The sequence below is a fragment of the Platalea leucorodia genome (assembly GCF_965183815.1).
Source record: "Platalea leucorodia genome assembly, chromosome: 5".
Lineage (NCBI taxonomy): Eukaryota > Metazoa > Chordata > Aves > Pelecaniformes > Threskiornithidae > Platalea > Platalea leucorodia.
Window position 1 is genome coordinate 14,002,784 of NC_138827.1, and position 16,127 is coordinate 14,018,910.

General features: G+C 41.9%; 1 protein-coding gene across 1 annotated transcript in view; it reads right to left on the reverse strand.

Moving 5' to 3' along the window:
* The window catches only part of GNA12 (G protein subunit alpha 12), a 38,497-nt gene extending 22,600 nt beyond the window's left edge, over window positions 1-15,897 (reverse strand). Inside the window, exons 1-2 of the mRNA XM_082313947.1 lie at window positions 15,224-15,897; window positions 2,159-2,374 (exon numbers count right to left, since the gene is read on the reverse strand). Coding sequence (XP_082170073.1) covers window positions 2,159-2,374; window positions 15,224-15,544 — 537 coding nt within the window. The 5' untranslated portion in view covers window positions 15,545-15,897. The remainder of the gene's footprint in view (window positions 1-2,158; window positions 2,375-15,223) is intronic.
* Window positions 15,898-16,127: the final 230 nt, after the last annotated feature.

The following is a 16,127-nucleotide window of genomic DNA, read 5'->3' on the forward strand; positions in this document are numbered from 1 at the left end:
TTAAAAAACTTTTATGCAGTAGGCGCTTTTTAATTACAATTGAGGTACTTTATAATCTCCTGGTGATGCAGCCTGCACAGTAAAATAATAGCACCCAGGATTTTCAAGCTGTTAATGTCACAGATGCATGCAGTGGGACTGAGTTACACAGTATTTTTGTAGCCCACCGTATTGTTGTACTATTGACAAGTTAACAGTTCTGGTGCCTCCAGCAGTTCCAGTCACCCCAGTAACATTAAACAGGTTATATGAACGCCATCCAAAAAGATGCACGATAGAACTATACCATGATGCTGAAGATGACAGCATATTAAATGATCACTTGCATGCCTGTATGCTTGGTTTTTGTGGGGCTTTTTTATTTTTTGGTATTTCCTGTTTAATCCTCAAAGCCAGAGAATGCAGAGGTAGGCCTACTAGTCTTGGAATGCTATTTACTCAACAAACTGGACTTCTTTTTTCCAGTTTGATGCAATTTTATTGCTGACCAGTACAGGAATGAACCTCCCACATGATCCCAATCTGAATCTCCCCTTAAAAACAAAACCCATGCTTGATCATATCATTTCTCAGAAAAAAAAAAAAATTCTTAACAGGCTGCTGATGCAATTATTGCTTATTATACTGGATTCTCTTAGTAGTTGTCTCATGTTAAATTCAAGTTCCCTGTGGCATGAACCATCTTTTTATTCCACTTTTGAACAGTGCTTAGAACAGCAAAGTCTTAGTCTGTGTCTACAGATGCTAGGAATTATGGAACAATTAATCTATCTTCTCTCCCCATAGCACATCCTCCCCCCCATCCCCAGCGCTGTAACATGGAAATTGTTACATTTTTAGCCTAAGGAAATGAGGCTTATACAATCACCCTGTGATGATTTTACCTAGTCATTTTATTTATTCTTCAGCCACTTACCAGTCTCAAGATACTTCAGAGACAGTTTTCAAAAATATGCAACAAGACTCAAAAAGGCATCTTATTAGTGGAGACAGGCGAGTACCTAAGGGCTGCAACATGAGTTTAACTACAGTATTAGACACTAGAGAACCCATGCAAAGGAGCAGCATGAGGAAATAAACTACAAGAATTTCACACCTGAACTTCTTTAGTTTTTCTATAGCTATATTGAGTTGATTTGTAAGACTTTAAGGGAGACTATGCAAAGCCATGTTTCTATTGTCTACCTAACTCCTCTAATTAAACATTGATAGCATATCCAGGTATGAAGAGTTTCACCTTTAACTGCCTTTTTTTTTAAAAAAAAAAAAAAAGGAAAAAGAAAAAGAAAAGAAAAGCTGAATCAAGTTTGGGAACAGAACACCTGAAAGAAAGAATTCTACCTGCAGATTAAAGCATAATTAATGTTAAAATCATAAAGATACATTTATTAGAACAATTAGGATATCATCCCATATCATCTTCCAAGAACTAGTAACAGTGGTACTACAGTGCATGGATCAGTACCTTGCTTCACTGAAGAGAGAAGAAAAAGAGAAAAACACACCTCCATCTTGTACAGAGGAAGAAAAAGAAGTGAATTATGACCAGCCGTTAGAAACATATTCCATACCAGAAGTGCAGCTATTTTGGCACAAGAGCATGAAACCCTAATAACAAGAAAGCAAGGAAGATAGCGCATTTTTAAGCTCACTGTCATCTTTCAGTTGCTTATCCAAGTTTCACTTGCAGACGTCAGGATGAAAAGAAACAGTCAAATAGCAGCAGCCAGAATGCGTGTTGCATTCACTTCAAAAGATCTGCATGCAGGAATAGTTTGCCAGTATCAATATAGTGCAAGCTGGCAGGACTGGAAAGTTACAAATTAAGTGTGCCTTCATCAGTGACCTACTATGAACAGACCTACTGAGCTGCTAAAATATTTTTAGTTCAACCAATTCCTGCCTTTTTTGGTTCCTCTTGCTCTTCCAGTTTATCCAGTCATGCACTTTTCCACTCCCTCTTACTGCCATGTAGTTTTTCAAGTTTGGCTCCAATTACTACTTGTTTCTGCTGCTGAAAGTGCTCAGATTTACAGCATTACTACTAACGGCCCACATGATGGCTAAATCTTGCATGTAGCAAGCAATCTTTCAACTGAAGAGAGATTTATACAGCAGGGAACTTTTTTCCTCCCACCATGAAGATGGACGTACTCACCAGCTGATACTCGCTCCGACGGCTGAAGGCTTCCTTGATTCCTGAATCCCTCCACAGCGCGCCCAGTGCAGGTACATACAGCTGGAAAGTGGCAGGCTCTATGGGCATTCCAGCTTTGTTTTCAAAAGCCATCAAAAACATTCCATGCTTCTCATTCTCGGTGTACTGCCAAGGGATCCCCAGTTTGTCCCGTGCATCAACCAGAACCCTGCAGCCCTAAAGAATGATTCAGATAAGAAAGTCAGTGATAAAAAGATGAAAGTGTAAAAGAACAAGGACTCAGAGGTACTTGAAGCTTTTTTTTTTTTTTTGACACTATTCTGGTGAGACTGAACTCAGGAGAGAATCATAAACATTGTTTATTGCAACATCTCCAACAGAAATAAGACAGAAAGAGCTTGCTTGTGTAAGCAACTTAGCCACAATATATTTCTCCAGGTGGAAAAAAATACTAGCAGCAACAGCTAGTTGCAAGAGCAATACTACCAATGGGTAATAAAAGTAAACATCAAATCCATAAGAAAAGTGTCTGGGAACTAATGTATGTTCCTCATAGCTGTAATTTTAAAAGTAACCCCATGCCCGAAACCACATTCTTCCATCTTTTTCTTAGCATTTGCGTTTTAGATACCAAAAAGGACATACTAGCTTTCTCAAGCATTAGGAGATTACAAGAGCATCAAATAATATTGTTGAAAGGACACACTGTATATTCTGGTGAAACAAAGTATATTGAGCATCCAAAATTGAGGAAACTGAGTAACTGCCAGTGCTGTATGCATCCACCAACTAGTTAAACATGTAGGTAAAAAAGTTAGCAATACCAAACTAAGAAGATCCAAAAAGCATGTTGCTGTAAAGCACAATTTTGACATGATCTACTTAGATGCCATACAACACAACCATCCAACTTTACAGATTCCTCAAAAGTTTGCTGTAAATGAGCATCTTCCATTGAGACACTTTCATCCAAATGGTTACCTCCAGTAGGAAAGCCCAGTGGCAAGAGGACTGCAGACATTGCACAGATTTCAACCTAGTAGGCTCAGTACAGCAGGTACGGTTTTCCACCAGCTTACTTTTTGAACTTGCCACACATTTGCTAAGAAGTCATGACAGGTAGGTTTTGGTACTCTAATTCTAGGGAAAAAATTCTGAAAGGAAAGTGCTCTCGTTCTCAAATTTAACTCAGGACTACTGAGACTGCTTAATTTCATATTTTGCAGTTTTTATGGAAACTTAATTTCGTATTCATGGCAACAAGCCAAACACATGAGGTTAAGTAACTTTGAAACTTCAGTCTTGAATCTAACTACATCTATATTAAATAGCTTCAGATGGCCAATAGTTATTTCTCAATAGTAAGCGCCATTTTAATACTGGATAGATCTCTTAATGGTGGCTTAGTATCTCAAGTACCATCTAATTCACAAGTAAAATCTGTGGGTTATATTAAACTACTTTTGTCATTGTATTGATCTTTTGGTTTTACAGTTTAGGAAAATAAATAAAATAAAAAAACAAAACTGAAGTTCTGTTTCCACAGCTATTCGCATGAACCTCCACATTAATGGACTGATTTTTTTTTTTCTGCGTACTTTAAGCTATCAAGACTGCATTTATGTTTTCTTAACACTTGAACCTTTCACCTCTCCTGTCCTTTAACAGCACCACACAACAAGAACAGTAACTTTCCCAATGGAAATTAAGATTGGAGAGGGAAGTGAGAAGCAACTTAGTGTGAGTGTCACCGAATAGGAACTCAAAGCAAAGCATCAGGGTTGTCACTAGGCAACAGTGTTCCTGAAGTGCAGTTTCCCAAAAATGTAAATATTTATGATTCTCCAGTGATTGTTACTTTCTTTTTATAAAGTAGAGAATATAACTCCACAATACCATGAAAAGACTGAAATGTAATGTATTTACCAACTGCTGCTTTAAATTCCAGACATAACTAGTCAGTAACTCTATCATACAGACCAAAAGCCAACCCTCATTCCTAGTTACAGAGTTTATCCCTTTATTAACAGAAGCCTTTAGATCTGCTTTATTTGAATGGTGTTAACAAATGTAAGCATAAAAAAAAATAAATCACTTATAAGGTTCTGTCTCTGAACTGCAGATGCCTGCACAACGTCTCACGACCTTGGACACTTTTGCAAGCCCATCACTTGCCGAGAACACCATCCTGGGCGCAATTCAAAGTCAGTGTCAGTCTCCTCAATCAGTGTCAGAGATTAATTTCTTCCAAAGCATTGTGGTAACCGAGACTGGTGGGACATCGCTATTTCTAGGTATTTAATGCCAGGTTTGTTTCTGTTCAGCGAGAAGTGTTTATGAACAGAAACAGTTAATTGGCACTGTGTGTCGGCCAGCGATCACCACCTCCCCACGCCGCGGGCCCTGCGCAGAGCTCCCAGCCCACACAGGCCAGCTCTGACCTTTCACCTGCTTTGGCTCCAGCTCCTTGCAACCATCTCCCCCAGCCGCAGCTCCCGCTTTTCTGTCTTACAGCTTTCAGGCTGATTTAACCCTTACCCATCTCACAGCTACTGCAGTCCCTTCAGAATGTCTCAAAGGAACGACAGGGCAATATAGCACAATTCCCGTTCGGATAAAGCAGTAGTGGGACCTCAGTCTCGGTGCATTTCTTCACGCTGCCGCTCTGCCTTTTCCTGCTCCCACTGGAGATCGGGAGGATCTCGAGAGACTGTTGTTAAGGAAAGTTTCATCATTTGTTTGGAGAAAACCACAGAACAGAGTTTCAATCAAGGGCGTAGAGACTGCTCCCAGAATAGTCACTTATCCGCTGGCTGCTGCTCCTTGAAAATGCAGGTTTGAATCTCCCTGGGGCAAGAGAAGGAACTAAACTTAGACCCCACAGACGCTATGCGAGTGCATTAAGGTTGCCCATGGGGAGTGCGTAGCATCAGCACCTTCCTCTGACTGCTTGAGAGAAGTGATTACTACCAAATCACATACAGAGCCCGGGCCGGGACAAAGCAGCAGATTCAGATGCAGATACATCAGCATCAGCACTGGCAAAACAGAGATATATAGACACACACAGAAGGTCAGTTTTAAACACTGAATGAAGAACATAAAAAATACGAAACGGCTTAGCAGGAATGCTCTCCTATGCATATCCACAGGAAGAGCACCTCTCAAAATCAGAATTTGTGGAACACACCAACTTTGATATATACACCTAAAATGCATCAGGAGTAAGAGCTTTATGTAAAGAGCAAAATAGCCGATGCTTCTTCCCCTAACTCTTAGCAGTTAGAAGTATTTGTGACTCAGCAAGATCCCCAGTAAAGTGAATCTAAACATTTCTCCATCTCTGCAAAACAGTTCTATAAATGCTACCCGCGGATGTCAGAAAGATGAGGAGAAACAGAGAAATCGCCAAATTTAGATCCCATGTATTGCTATTCTCGCATTTCAGAGTTGCTGGTAATGCTATGTTTTGCTGCCACAAGGAGCATTGGATAATCCTTGCCTCATTAATCTGCAGTACAAGTTACCATAGGAAATGTACCCTCTTCCTGGAAACACATTCGGAACACTTTCTGTACCTCTTCCCTCCAAAAAGACCATCATGGGAGACAGCCAGAGAGTCACTTTTATCTGTAGGTAAAACTGCTTAAAAGTTTATACATACTGTTGATGCCCAGAGGTAAAGATTTCATTTAGAAGATTAAATTTAGTTAAAATTCCTAGAATTTGCACTTATTATAGACTTAACAGAATAGTTTAATATATTTAACAATAAAGTATACTTATCAAAACTGAATTTGGACTCAGACACCATTGGTACAAATAAGAAAAAAAACCCACCAACCAAATGAGTCTTATTGCATGTACAACACTCCCTCCCAAGCTCTAACAACGAAGCTAACACCAGACTATTTTCAGGGCAGCGCTCATTTCACAGTAAACCTTCCCAACACTGCTATGACAGTTTTTCTGATTTTCTACTACTATAGAAAATGTCAATTCATTCTTTCATTCAGAAGACTGAATATTGTCAATTACCATTCTGTTTCCAAATTTTCAATACAATAAAAAAATGCGGCAACAGCTTTTGATACAAAATAAACTTCTGAACAGTTCAACTGATCTAAAGCCTTTGTGCTGCAGTCAAAGCAGGACACAGAATAAGCACAAGTGGAAAGAACTAAAATTCACAGATAAGGATAGTGTCAGGCATTAGAAAATGGCAAAATAGCAGCATATTGGAAGCACCAGTTAGGGAGGAAAAATAGGAAGTTCTCTGTTCCATTACTTTCCTAATAATTTTTAACATATTCAAGTCACTGTATAAATCCCTGGCATACACAAAACCTGAATGGACATAGGGTAGAAGAAGAAAAGGTGTAACAGCAGTGCGGCATGCGATCCAATTCATGAAGTATTGTATCTTACACAGAAGAAAACACTAAACAGATCTAGAAATCCACAGCTTTGAAAAAAGATGACTAAGGCATGATATATCAGAAGTCTACAGAAATTACAAACCACTTGGAGAAAGGGAGTAGAAAAAGACTATTCTTTCCCCACCCCTTGCTACACAAGTACGACTGGTACAGCCACACAGTTACCAAACAGAAGGTTAAACTAAGAGAAGGGTTTTTCCTATACACCCCGCAGCGAGACAAACTCATTTATGTAGGATGTTGGCCAGAAGTATAAATGGACTCAGAAGGCAATCAAGGCAAACTGATGGAAGAAAGGTCCAAAAAGGACTATTCGATTACATTCCAGATGCAACTCCTGGCTCAAGAAGTTTCCGAAGTCAAAGGCTGCCAATAACTGGAAGAGTATAGTGAAGTATCACATTGCTCTGTTCTTGTACCCATTTTTGGGTTGTGTTTTTTTTTTCTTCATGTCAGAGACAAAGCGCGGGATCCTTGGCCTGACAGAGCACAGCTGTTAGGCAGTAAGCAGAATGTTTGCTACTCACCAGCAGTATGAAGGTTTTATGAACATTTGCACAAATGCTCGTTACTAGGACTGGCTCAAATATTTTTTTTTTCTCCTTTACTTTTGAAAGCATTTTAGCTTTGAAAAAAATCCAGGTTGTCTTGTATTTTTAAATAATAATTAAATTATTTTGTGGGAATTATTAGAAAGGTTATCACCAGCTAATGTCACTTGAAGCCAGTGATGCTTGCCAATACATGAAAAGAAGTGTTGCAGTATTTAAAGAGCAGCTTGATTTAAGAATATTTTACATCAATAATTACACTACTACATAAAACACAACATTCACATTTTAAAGTATTCACACGCTCCAGTACTTGAAGGATTCGTTATCCTAAAAATCCCACACCTTTTGCCAGATGGATCAACTCAAAGGCTGAGAGAACACACCACAGTTAAGCACCAACCGCATAAAGGAAACAATAGGTTGAGGGGGGCACTCGCTCGTAAGCAAGGGCAGGTTCTTCCAGGCGCAAACCAACAGTCAAGTGATCAAAACATTTGATTATTCTAGTCAAGAGTCTAGAGAGAACTTGCAAAACTACTTAGAGTTTGTATACAAATAGAAAAGTCTCCTACAGTGCATTTTCTCAAAATGATTTTAGGGAACTACTACAGGGTATGAGATCACAGACAACAGAGTAACCATTACACGTGAAATACTGCAGCAGCTACTTTTTAAGCTTTTACCATTAATACATTGCTCAACCTCATAGCAAAGCCCTAGATCTCCAGCATCCATATTGCTTACAGAAACTGTTGTTGTGAGAGAAGCGTGATTGCTGCTGAATACTTGATCAGGGGACTCCAAGTCACAGCTAATAGGCAATACTGTCTTCTCCTATGGCTGTAAACCAACATGAACATTGCAGGCAACAGGGAGATTAAAACGTGTTTCCTACTGTGTGTTTTTCCTCATTGTTGTTGACAAGGAACTGGCAAAGTCTGAGGATCACAATTCACAGAGACCAATATCAATCTGAGTTAATGCCAAAATGAGCACTCCCACCTTGGCAAGATATTTTTAATACACCCTTTGGAACAGTACAAAGTGATGTAGCTATACGAACACAGGTCCAGCTGGACCAGCAAGTCTAACTGTACCGAAAAACTGCAACAGCTCCATGATCACTGGTGCCAATACAAGAGAGAGAAGCTGAATCACACAGCCATAGATGGGACTGGACTTTCCAGCAGCAATGCTTTCTGGCAAGTAAAGAAAGATGATAAAATGTAACCTACTTGTATTTTTAGAAAACATCACTTAACCTTCTAAAAAAGACATTTTCAAATACAATCTTTAAAAATAAAGTTGTCAGTGTTTGCAAATATAGTGGCATGACCTTTTTTTAAATTGCCATCTGGAACACTGGGAAGAAGGTGATCTACTACTAACAAAGTAATAGCAATATCATCAGATTTTTACAGCAAGCTATCGTAAAAGCATTAACAGTGTTTTTATTTGATCTATGTCCTTGGAACATTATAGCCAAGCAGCAGCCAAGAACCCAGTGTCATTAAGGATAAGGTTTCATATTACAAAGCAGTCAAACAACTGAGTACCATCAAAAGGGGCATCTCTCCTGGTAGTGTAGTTCCACCCTCGCCTGTTTGATAGGTTTGTCATTTGTCTGAGTCCACAAGCCAATCCAGTGAGCAAACATCACCAAAACCCTAGTAATTTTATATAAAAAGTGGTTTCCACTGCCTGTATTAGTTTGCTGCAAGGTGAGACAGACACAAGGGTAGAGGTGGGAGCAGCACCAGTTAGCCCAGTTAGACAATTAAAAGGCTCACCAATTATGCACGGATTTTCACCATTCACATATTCCAGTACCACCTAGGTGTGAGCAGAGTAAACAGTAAAGATGACCTACCTTCCAGCCCAACGTACAAATAAAAAAATGGGAACAAAGGGGAAGTGTCATTTACTTAGTCCACAGGAACACAAACATTAAGAAACATTTGGATTAGCCACTGAATCTCTGAATTGGGAGCAGCAGTGATGTCTGCTTGTCTGGAAACTCTGAAAAGAGTCCTTGTCTTTGACTGAATCCAGCAAAATGACGATAAATGCAGCAGAAGAAAAATACTCTCACTGCAAGCTTTACTCGCAACTAGGCACAAAGTAGAGAGATGATGACCTCAGAGGTGACGTCTGGTGTGGGACCTTAAAAAAAGTTTGAGTTAATGCTTTCAGAATTACATTACCAGGTTTCTCCTTTTCCCAAGACCATCACACTAATATCTAGTTCATAATTAGTTCATGCTTTCAATGGAGTGGAAGCAGCATCTGCAGTTCCAAAAGTATCCCCATCAGGTTTGGCAAGACCCTGTCACGCTGCCCTCATAAATATACTGCCACAGTACCCTGCAGATGTGCTTAGACAGAAGGGAAGGGTAGAGAGGGAGAGGCCTTCAACGCTAGAATAAAACGAGTTCCTCACTCCCACGAGAGTGGAAAAAATCCATGCAAGTGAAGGAAACTCATTTGGAAACTGCAGCCTCCAATTCCTTCTAGCTTTTCCTCTTGTTGTAATTTGTATAGAACTTACTTTTTCAAACAGTGTGTACCAGTTTGCCTTTGCTGTGAAGTTTTCTTGTAAACATTCTTCGTAGCACAATTTGGTAATTTCTTTGCCAATACTGTTTCCAAGTTAATTGCAAAAATATATGTATACTCAACCAACTGAATATAATGTAAGCTCCCAAACTTAGTCACTCAAGTGACTAAACTTTTGTCTGGAAAACATCAAAGTATGTGTCTGCAGTCTCCAGGGACTAAGTCATGTTCTGCAATACTAATGACTACATCACAAGAGCATTATAAGCTCTATTTTGGAACAATAATGAATATTTATCACTTACTATTGACCATTACTCCTCTTCTGCTATCCACCATGATGAAGACAGACTGCTCTCTCCTAGCCCAACCAAGAGACACCCCAAAAGGAAAGAGACCACCAGAGCTGATGGAATTGATATTTAAGACACAGAAAATACATCAACTGGAAGTTAGTAAGAGTTTCATTGATTAAATGAACCTGGAACAGAAAGACCAGAAAGACTCATAAGAGTTTTTTCTTTTCTACATAATTTTTTGAATATTATTTTTCATATTAAAATAACAACTAAACAGTAAAAGCACAAAGCAAAGATAATCAGATTTAAATACCAATTCTATCATGGAGCTTTAGCACTTGTATGTTAAATTTAATGGAAAAGCTCCTAATTAGGCACAGTTGCTACAGAGTATTCCCCTTGTCATTCCTTTCAAAAGAAGCTGTCCCAGCAGGAATGAGATTGACACCGTCCTGCGACCAACTACTCAAGTACAGCTAGATCTCAACTCTGAAGTAACAGATTGTGTGTCATTATCATCACCTCCTAATGGGTTACCAAACTCATTTGCACGTAAACCCAAGGAAATGTGTAGTCAAGTCAATTTAAAGAGTAACTAGAGTTCACATAATGGAAAGATGTATTCCCCCTTCATTTGTAGGCTATGAGAAGAAATGTTTGCATTATAGATGACTAGATAATTTGGTCAGTTAAAGTGTAGCTCCCAAATAAATTTGGGGATATTTTTTTCCCACTTCCCAGAGTTTGTACCTGTACTCAACTGAAACTCCCAGGTTGCAAGTGAGTTTTCTTGTTCTGTTTTTCAATGACACAAGGTACATCTACCTTACAGTCAGAGACCATAAACACAACATAAGCCCATTCGAGGTATAGAGTACTTGCAACAATGAAGCAGCAGCAGTCTAGGTTTAGTATTGGCTGCAGAAGTCCAAAGTTGTTCTTAAAACAGACTTCAGCACAGGCTACTCATTTTTACCCGCTTCACTGTTACTCATATTCAAGCCGTCAAGGAAAAATGCTCTTGGGTATGCCCATGTGTATTGCAACTGCACTCAAAAGTCCCAAAGATATATCCTCAGGGAGTTTTCACGTTCGAAATCTTAGGTTGTTTTTTCCCCCACCCAGAGCCCACAAATGAAGTTACACATCATTTCCTGAGTAGTCCTTTTCTCCACAATTCCAGGCTTTTCAGTTCCTTAGTCAATCATCACAATTCAGGCCACAGACAACAAGAACTGTTCAAGATGTATTGAAACCTTGAGCTGGCCTTCCCGTTTTCAACATGGAAGCTAACATTACCAAAAAACTCAACAGATTTACTTCAGGCTTTTAATAATTTTTCCTCTCTTCAGATTAAAATCTCCCAAACAAGCTGGTGCAAGTACCACTCTGGTGCTTGTGGATTATTTTCTTATGCAGCTAAACCAGGTTTTTTTCAAGCAGCATGATATTCTCATACTCGAAACAAAAAAGAAAAAAACAACCCACCATTTAGACAAGGAACATCACAGCCATGATTCATTAACTGTTATCAAAGGAAGCAAGTAGCAAGGCCAACCCATCTGTTTTGGAAGGTATCAAAAGATTACTCCTTCAGCTACAGTTGGAAGGCATCAAAACACTCATGTAACACCACCAGCCATTTCTTAGGTTTGAAACTTGAGGTACACAAAAGTTTTCCAAGTTCCTCTGTATATCCAAGAGTAGTCTTAAAATTCATGCCCCAGCAGCTAGCCCTGTCCTATCCACTTTCCTCTTCCAGGTGGGTGTGCTGAAGTCATGAAGCCTGTGTACTCATACCAGAACATTAACACTACTGCTTTTCACTTCAATCATCAAAAAGTTCCAAAAAGTTACTTTGAAACTTAGCCTCGATTAACAAGCAAAACCCTAGTTAACCGATGACTATTTACCTTAAACCAAAGCAAAACTAATGTATTTGAAGACCGTCCCACAAATGCCAGAAAAAGCTAGCAAGGCTCTGAACCATCACCTGTACTAAATGGAAAAGTAAATTCTGTATCACAGATTTATTTCGTTGCAGCATTTTGTTTCTAACTAGGGCTTCCCGAAGTGAGGGATGAGAAACAGAGAGAACAGCGTAAGGAAAGAACTCAGCAACAGGAAGATATCAGAAAAGCGTGAAGCTGAAAACTCAAAATAAAGTGGAAGCTGACACTAACATCAATTCATACTTAGCACCGTTATTTCGAAGAGGTTTCAGGTTCTGTTCTCTGAATCAGTTCCTTCATTCTCTGTAAGCTGCACAGACTGCCTAAATACTACTGCAATAAGCACTTCAAAAATATCAAGCACTATTGAGAGAGTAGTAATCCTCCTCCTTCAGAGAGAAGTTTAGTCATGGTTGGAAAATGAAAATTGACCATTTAATCCCAGAGATTTACACTGCATTTCTAACTCAGATCTCAGTGTTGCAGAAGCTTAACAGAACTATTGTTCGACCATGCTGAGAACTGTGTGGAAAAAGGGGCTAAGGTTGCTGCAGCTGTACTTCAGGACGTCAAACAGATTTATATGCTATTCAATAGGACCATTTTCATTTCACATTGTCCCCGTATTGTATTATAAAAATTCATCTTATATCTGTTCTAGTAAGTTAGATACATGGTGATCTCCACTCCATTTAGTCTTAATGGATGATCATTCTAGTCTGAACTTCCTGAAAAAGTGAAAAGAACCTGTAGTCTAAACACTTTATTATAGAATGGCATATCAGGTTCACTCAACAATTTACATCAAAGAAGCAAAATAAGTTTACTTGAAACATTTTATGATTTTCCACAGAACAAAGTTTAATACGAGAAAGTATTACACAATTACCCTAAAATAAATGCACTGACAACATCACTCTGTTTTGAAAGCCTTGCAATTCTGTCTTGGTATTTGATTTCTGCCTGATGATTACAGCAGAATATCAAGGTGTTACCAGGTTTCTTTCAGATGAGCAAAACACAAACAGAACATCTACTGCCTTCTCCCCACACTCCAGTCTCAGACCTCCTTCCCACCAGAAAACTCATTTAGTTCCCTTTGTTTGCTCGCTCTCTCTTTCTGCCTACTCTTTCCATAGCGACCACTCCCCAAAACCTATGGGTGAAGAGTAAACTGTATTCTTATATGCAGGAGCCATGTCTGCCATCTGCAGAAATAAGAGAAGGAAGAGTCAGACAGGTGCGGTCCATGTACCTAGAAGGGTAGCCTAACCTATCACTCCCCAATCACGATCTGCAGGGCCAAAAGGGCAATCTGTTGAACTATATTAACTCACTTTAAAAACACTTCCAAATTTTAGTTTGATGATTAGAAGGCTTAACAAGGTGTTCACCTGACAGCAGTCCAAGAAGTGTTGTTAACTACTGGTCTTGAAATCAGAACACCCGGCTGCTACCTTGAGGACCTGGATTCTACTCTACGTTCTGCAAATTTGCCCAAAGCCATGCAGCAGACAAGTGTTTCAAGTGCAAAATTCAGTCTCCCCTACTACCTGATAGAGACGCTTACTTTCCTTTCCAAAGCACACTAAATTCTACTGCTGAAAGCTCTATACCTTCTGCATATATAAAATATTACAATATTTTACCATAACTAGTATTGCTGAGATAACTTAAAGAGGAAGGAATCTCAGATTTTTTTCCGTTTTCACAAATTGCTTCTTTAAAAGCCTCTGCTACTACTTTAAAATCAGTACAGTAACAAATAAATCACTGGCAGTAACAAAATAAGCATTAAGACCTCTAAAATAAGGCTCCTTATTTCTAGGTGTATAGATAAAAACTCATAATACTCTCTTTGCTTACATAACTTCGGTGAAAGAGAAGCTTCTGAGCTTCAACTTTCCTGCAGTTAATGGGCTCCTGCAATACATGTACGTGCTCCTGAAAGTAGACTAAAAAAAGGAAAAGAAAATTAGTCAACAATTTTCCTGTTCACTAACAGAAGCAAAAGCCCTTTATGGAATAGCAGCATTCTTAAAAACAAGAGTCATTGTGTGTGTGCACATATTAAGTGCATATAAAGGTTCTACTCCAAACAAATCTGAAAATTCAGAAGTAACTCTTGTTATCCTTAACTTGCACAGTTCCCTTTCCTTTAGTTTTCTGTGAAATCTCACAGAGCCTCAAAAATCCATGCCTGCATAAGAATGGAGACAGTCCTACAGAAAAATACAGGCAGGAAAATAGCAGTTCTTTTAGAGAGCTATTATGAAAATGAAGAGAGATACATTCTTAAGTGAGCTTTTTATGCATCTTCAGGGATTTTCTGAAATACAATCACTTCTCCTACCTGCACAGGGCATCAAAGCTTTTTTTCCCCAGAAAGAAACAGTATTTGTCAAGGCTGATTTTCCTTAATTGTCTGTAGACAAGGCTCTGCCTGTAGGTTCTATCAGTAGCCTTTACATTCTCTAGTCACTAGAGAAATATACTACCAGCACTATAAAGCCTGCACATGCGTTGAACAAAAACTTTTTTGCCAAGGTACCAAACCAAAACTATTTCCATTTCAGAGCTATGCTTGATAACATCCCACACTACCCGACTCTAAGGGCCTACACTTCCCCGTTTTTAAAGATGTACCAAGTAACAACCACTTGCAGCCACAACATCTATACGGAGACCCATTTCTTGTCCCACTTCGAGGTACGTAAACTCCAGGCACTTAGAGAGGCATGTAAACTCCTCCTCATTTCTTTAAATTCTGAGGTTTCTCTAATTCTGACTTAGAGGATGCTCTCATAATATTTTTTCCAGAGCACAGGCCACACCTATATCCTCTTTCCTCTTCGTTTCCACAAAGCTTTTCTCAATCCCCTTTGCAGGGAAGTTTCCTTTGAGCCTTTTTTTCATCGAGGCTTTCTGACGGATAACGCTGGAAACCCGCAGAGCCTCGCCCCCCGCAGTCGGCCAGGCAGTCGCACAAAAGGTACACGCCTTCCGAAACACCTGCACCACAGAAAGCCCCTTCCCCGAAGGGAGGGCGCATCCCAGAGGTCCGGCGGAGCAACCGGGGGGAGCAGCCGCCGCCCCGGCCGAGCTCACATCCTTTTCCGACGGCGATTCTGGGCACGGTCCAAACTCCCAAAACTGCGGGATGCGTCGGCGCCGGCCTCCATCCCCGACTGCGCTGGGCGAAGGCGGCTGGAGCCGCCGCGCCGCTCCCCCCCGCCCCCGGCCCGGGCCCCCTCCCGCCCCTCACCTTGAGGATGTTCTCGTAGATGGTGGCCCGGAACTCCAGCAGCGCCTTCTGGTCGAACTCGCGGCCGTGGATGATCCGCATCTGCTTGAGGAAGGTGGACTTGCCGCTCTCGCCGGCGCCCAGCAACAGGATCTTGACCAGGCGGCGCACGGCCCGCCTCTCCCGGGCCAGCATCGCGTCGATCTCCCGGCTCCGGCGCCGCGCCTCCCGCTCCGCATCGCGGCTCCGCTCCTTGCCCTCCCGCCGCGGCTGCTCCCCGCCGCGGCCCGTGGCCTCGGCCGGCAGCAGGCAGCGGCTCAGGGTGCGCACCACGCCGGACATGGCGGCTGCGGGACGGCAGGAGCGCTCACAACGCCGCGGAGACCCCAGCCAGCTCCGCCAGCATCGGGCGGAGGCCACCGAGACGCTGGGACCCGGGAGGAGGAGGAGCAGCAGCCGCAGCCGGGGGCTAAGGGCCGGGACCGCCCATTCCCCTTCTCCCGGCTCGGCTGGGCGACGCTGCGGAGGGAGGGGAGGCGGGGTGCGGCCCGGGGAGGCCAGCCGGCCGGGGGGAGGGGTGGCGGCGGCGGCGGCGGGGCGCGGCCCGCAGGCCCTGCCCGGGGAGGGGGCACCGCCGCCCCGCTCCTCTCCGAGCGGCGAGGGGGCGCCGAGGGGTCGGGGAGCGGCGGGAAGACGCCCCCGAGCCCCTCAGCCCGGGTTCAGCCAGCGGCCGCCTCCGGTGCCGCCGAGGCGCGGCGGGGCGGGGGGACGCGGAGCCCCCGGCCCCTTCAGTCAGGGAGCGCCGCCGCCTGCGGAGGGAGGGGCCCTCCCGCCTCGCTAAGGCTGCGCCTCACTGGGCGGCAGGGGTGTCGGTCAACGCCTCCCTTTTCCAATTGGAGCAGCCGAGACGTGGGGCGGGGGTAAG